We start from the raw sequence: 5,116 nt of genomic DNA on the forward strand, positions 1-5,116 counted from the left end.
AAAGATATTAGGCATAAATTTCAGTCGGTTGGTTGAAATGGTGTCATGTTTCTGGCGTCCTCTATGGTAAGAGGGTGCCACAAAAGATTAAAGGTAAGTTTTATAGGATGGTGTTTCGCCCGGCTATGGTGTATGATGTTGAATGTTGGCCGATAAAAAGGGGACATGTCCAACAATTGAGTGAAGAGGTGCACATGTTACATTGGTTTTGTGGGCACACAAGAGGGATAGAGTCTGAAACGAAGATATTCTAAGATAGTGTCATTGGCACCAATTAGGAGAAATTATATCAACATCGGTTGAGATGGTTTAGGTTTTTCTTTCTATTCTTATTTCTTTTGGGTTTCGTCTCTGGTCTACCCTAATTGTTTGGGACAAAAGGCTATGTTGTTATTGTTGTTACTGCTGGTGCTGCTATTTATGTTTTAGGTATAAGGACCGTGGAGAGTCTAAATTGAGGATAAGGAACAAACATTTCAACATTATATTACCTGCTCTGTCACACAATGCAATTTGCATCTAGCAGTGTAAGGGCCTGTTATTCGAGGTGGATTGAAGAGAATTGGAGGATGTCCCCTCTAATTTCGATATGGATCGAAGGAGATTATTGGAGAACCTAGGCGTAAGACGGCTACCAAAACCTGACGCAGCGTAGCTCGCCTACCCTGGTAGTATTGAAAGTCTTTCCATTCTCGCAGATTTCACAGTGTTCAAAAGGTTATATAAGAAGAGATGATAAACAGGTGTTCTTGTTTTATACAGTGTGTATATATAGAGAGAGACAAAGAGCAAGTGAATTTGTAGGAACAACGCCCACGGAGAACGAACGCAAGCCTATTTCCTCATCACAAGGAACGGAGGCATACATAGGTCTCATGTGTGAGCACTGAGCACCGCTGGTTCCGGATCATCCTCATGCCTTCCACCATGGGTCCTCGCCGGTCCTGAAGTCGGTCTCCACCCACGGGACGAAGAGGACCTTGCCGTCGTCGACGTCGGCGTGAACCAGGGCCAGCGACTGTTAATACAAGAACGCGCAATATTAATGCATACCAAGCAGATCAACAATTCGTTCCAATAAGGAAGATATCGCCCCAGCTAGCGTGCGTTTGTTTTTACCAGAGGCGCCGGTCCACGGACCACCTTGCCCTGGTTGTTGTACTGGGATCCGTGGCAGGGGCAGATGAACTTGTTCTCAGCGCCGTTCCACGGCACGACGCAGCCGAGGTGAGTGCACACGGCGTTGATCCCGTAGGTGGCCAGCGTCTTGTCCTGCTCCACCACCAGGTACGTGGGGTCACCCTGCACGCGCGGCGGCGCGCACAAACACGCCGGCCGTCAGCATCAGCACGACAGACATGCCTGCAGCTGCAGGTGACGACGACGATGGCGGTGGGGTGACTGACCTTGAGCCCCTGCGCGAGCGTGCGGTCGTTGGGACCGTGCGTGTTGAGCCACGCCTCCACCGTGATGTCGTTGCCCAGCTTGTCCTTCGCGTAGGTCCCGCCGCCGGCGTTCCCGGAGCTGCGTGCAAGATCAACAGGACGAGGTACTTTCCGTTAAGTGCTGGCTGGCAGCTAACACGTATGTACAGCGAGCCGCTAGGTAGCGAGACGACTCACCCGGCAGGGACGAAGAAGGCGCCGTAGGGGACGACCATGCCGACGGTGGGCAACGAGATGGCGCCGAGGAGGAGGAGGTTCATCAGCTTCCGCTTCTCCATGTCGGGGACGCGGTCGGCGGAGATGCTGCTCGCCGCCTGGCACACAATGCTCCGCTGGGCGCGCTCGCGGCCCATGCTCAGGCCAAGCCCCTTCACCGGCTTGCCCAGCGAAGCGCGGGACCGGTAGAGCTGACATTGCAGGCACGGGCAGCACATACAAATAAAGCATGCGTATTATTCGCGCGATTCAGATTTATCTTTGGTGAGCAAGATCGAACACGCTGATGAAGACTAGCAACGCCATGGGCAGAGACTCTGTTTCCCCACGGCCAAACTGACACGAGACAAGGGTCAAGGCCAGGTGAGAGAGGCGCCCCGCGGCGGAAGAAGGAAGTTGCTGGCTCACCTGGGTGGGATTGGCGGCGGTGGAGAGCGCCGCGGAGGTCGCCATGGCTGCAGCAGGCGAGGATCGGTAGGGGTCAGGAGTCGGGACAATACGGCTGGTGTTCACTCACTCGCGTCCACAGGCTTGCGGATGAGCCCCCGGTGCCGAGCCTAACTTTATCTTTGCGCCGGGTGGCGCGGGAGGCTGCCGGTGATTGGTTGAGGCGAAGCGACCGGCCTGCGAGCACCACATGTTCAAGGCTGTGGGCTGTGGCACACACGCGCGCTCTGCTTCTAGCGCCATTTATCGGTACTCATTCGAGATCAGTTACCTCAGCTTCACCGACGATTGAGTTTTTTTTCTTTACCATTATCTCTAGGACCACCTTTACCAGAATTTTTTTACATGCTTTCATTCCATAGAAAATTCACAAGTGCGATGGAAATTATATAAAAAAAAGAAAAAACTGTTATTTGAGCTTCATCTATCTCGTTCCTGTAAGAGAACATGATTTAAGTTGCTTCCATTATAAAGCTATTTACAAAAGATTTATTTATTTGACAAAAAGTATCTTTAAACAACTTATAAAGCTATGGTAAAACTATGTCAAACGGACTATAAATATAAATTATATAAACTATACATAGGGTAAGTATATTGTGAGCCCAACTTTCAATAGTTATATAAAGCCCCAGCAGCTCCCGGGACACATCCAACAACTAGGTGCATGCGATCGAAAGCGCGTCCCCTGCTATGCAACAGGTCAAACCTCCCTATGCGCATCAGTCAAATCATCGGTCCAACACCCAACCCCTCGTGGGTTGCACGTGATTAATTGCGGTTCTGTTTTTTTCGCAAATAGCATAAATAATTTACAGAAATAGCGTAAATTGTTTATAGAGATTCCATAAAAACCTCATCCAGCCACTAGACCACGTCCAAGCACATGCATGCAGATTCTATTTATATGGTAGGTCCGATAATTATGACAGACAGTGTGAGTTTACATTACATGTGCGCAAAATTTAGATGTCATTTTCGTTTTCACAGCATGCATGCAAAAAGTAGATGGCTCCATAAATATAGGATCGCTCCAACAACCATGCAACTAGGCTCGTTACAACCAGTTTATGAAATATAATGATGCTAATTATGCTACACAGTGTATGTATTTATACAATTCGGTACACTGCGTAAAAAATCTGTTTCTTGCTGCATTCGCACAAATTTAAAATAGTAGTAATGTGCAATGAAAGGAAATGAATTAGCATGCATGCTTTATTTCCTCCATAAATATAGGATCGCTCCAACAACAATGTAGTTAGGCTTGTTGAAACCAGTTTATGATATATATTGATACTAATTATGGTACATTGTTTAGGTATTTATGCAATGTGATACATCGTAAAAATCTGACATGCGGTTCACTGGTGGATGCATCTCCAGTTCGAGCATAAAAATCTTTAGTTTTGAGCATAAAAATCCATAATTACGAGCATAAATACTGATCCAATAAGAAAGTTGTTGAAAACCTCTTGATGTTGGCATAGATATGCATACAAAGTGTCATAAAAATATATACGCGATTGCATGTCGTCCCTCCACCAAGAACATACATTTTGGCGCGTTCCCCACCATACACATGCATGCGGTCCTATTTTTATGGTAGATCTGAAAAAATATGGCAACCACTATGCACATGCATGTGGTTCCTATTTTTATGCTGATCCGAAAATTGTGTCAAGTCATGGGAGTATCCATTGCATGCGCACAATTTTTAAACGACATTTTCGTTCCCACATCATACACACAAAAATTAGATGGCTAATATCACACAAAACGTAAATCGCTAAAGAAAGTCGCATAAATACCTACACCATACATCATAATTAATGAAAAATCCAAGTATGAGCTCAAACAACAGTCGCATGCATACGCAAAAATTGGAGGAGGTCGTTACTGGAGGACTCCGCCGCGACCACCGGATCGGAGGAGTTGGTCACCGAAGGACGCCCGAACCGCAGACCCTTGCAGTCCCCGCCTCACGCGACTGTCGTCGCCGCCGGAGCCACCCATGCCTAGCGTGGCAATCGTTGTTGGTGATGGCCACACCTCATGGGGCACCACCGACGCTCGCTCATCGGGGTCATCGTTGCTCGCCCACCTCGAGGCCTCAGGGTCGTCGCCGCTCGCCTGCACCGGGGCCCTGTCGTCGCTCGTGAAAGTCGCCTAGAGGGGGGTGAATAGGTGAAACCTGTAAATTATAAACTTTGAATAAAACTTCACCGGAGGTTAGCGTTAGAATGAGTAGTAATGAAATCGGAGTGCGGAAGATAATTCTTCCGGTCACGAGTTGTTCAATCAATGTGGAAAACTTTGGGAGCTAACTCAAAACGATTGCAAGCAAGAGAGCTTAGAGAGAGGGAATAGGAAGAATCAAAACGCAATACAAGATTAACACAAAGACACAGACGATTTGTTTCTCGAGGTTTGGTTCCAAAGAACCTACTCTCCGTTGAGGAGGCCACGTAGGTCGGGTCTCTTTCAACCCTTTCCCTCTCTCAAACGGTCACTTAGACCGGTTGAGTGCTTCTTCTTAATCTTAAGGGTCACTCAGATGCCGCAAGGATCACTACACAATTAGGTGTCTCTTGCTAGCATTACAAGTCACTGAGAGTTTAGAAGGAGAGGTAGAAAGCACGATCAAGAAACACTAGCTCACACTCTCTAGAATCTCTCACAAGGCACTTAATCACTAATGAACACAATCACAATTGTTGCACTTGAATGATCTTTGATGCTTGGTGAGGCTTTGGAGTGAACTCTAGCTCTTTGCAATGAATGTGGGAGTTAGAATGCTTGGATGGATTGAATGGAGTTGGTTGGGTTGAATGTATAGCCCTCAACCACCACATAGTCGTTGCTAATTTTCTGCCACATGCAGACGGGCCTTTGCATATAAACGGCTAGAAACACAACGGTCAGCATTAACGACTATATGAATGGCTATAAGTGCATTAAATGTGACGTCAAATGTCACATAAAGCAGTCATGTACGGTCCGACCGT

At 47.2% G+C, this 5,116-nt stretch overlaps 1 protein-coding gene across 1 annotated transcript; it reads right to left on the reverse strand.

Annotated features, from left to right (window-relative positions):
- Positions 1-665: 665 nt before the first annotated feature.
- LOC100273354 (uncharacterized) lies at positions 666-2,326 on the reverse strand. The gene is made up of 5 exons (NM_001147793.2): positions 2,070-2,326; positions 1,623-1,852; positions 1,407-1,524; positions 1,120-1,302; positions 666-1,018 (listed from the first exon to the last, which is right to left on the reverse strand). Exons 1-5 carry the CDS (start codon positions 2,112-2,114, stop codon positions 914-916), a joined length of 681 nt encoding a protein of 226 aa, NP_001141265.1. The 5' UTR covers positions 2,115-2,326; the 3' UTR covers positions 666-913.
- Between the last annotated feature and the right edge of the window lie 2,790 nt (positions 2,327-5,116).

This window comes from Zea mays, chromosome 5 (assembly GCF_902167145.1).
Source record: "Zea mays cultivar B73 chromosome 5, Zm-B73-REFERENCE-NAM-5.0, whole genome shotgun sequence".
NCBI lineage: Eukaryota > Viridiplantae > Streptophyta > Magnoliopsida > Poales > Poaceae > Zea > Zea mays.

What these genes read in the sequence shown, in the direction of transcription:
- LOC100273354 (NM_001147793.2), bottom strand. Translation starts at nt 2,114, where the DNA reads ATGGCGACCTCCGCGGCGCTCTCCACCGCCGCCAATCCCACCCAG. An exon ending in GCCTTCTTCGTCCCTGCCGG is followed by an intron (nt 1,525 to 1,622) that starts GTGAGTCGTCTC and finishes TCTTGCACGCAG; the next exon opens with CTCCGGGAACGCCGGCGGCG. An exon ending in TCCGTGGACCGGCGCCTCTG is followed by an intron (nt 1,019 to 1,119) that starts GTAAAAACAAAC and finishes TTGTATTAACAG; the next exon opens with TCGCTGGCCCTGGTTCACGC.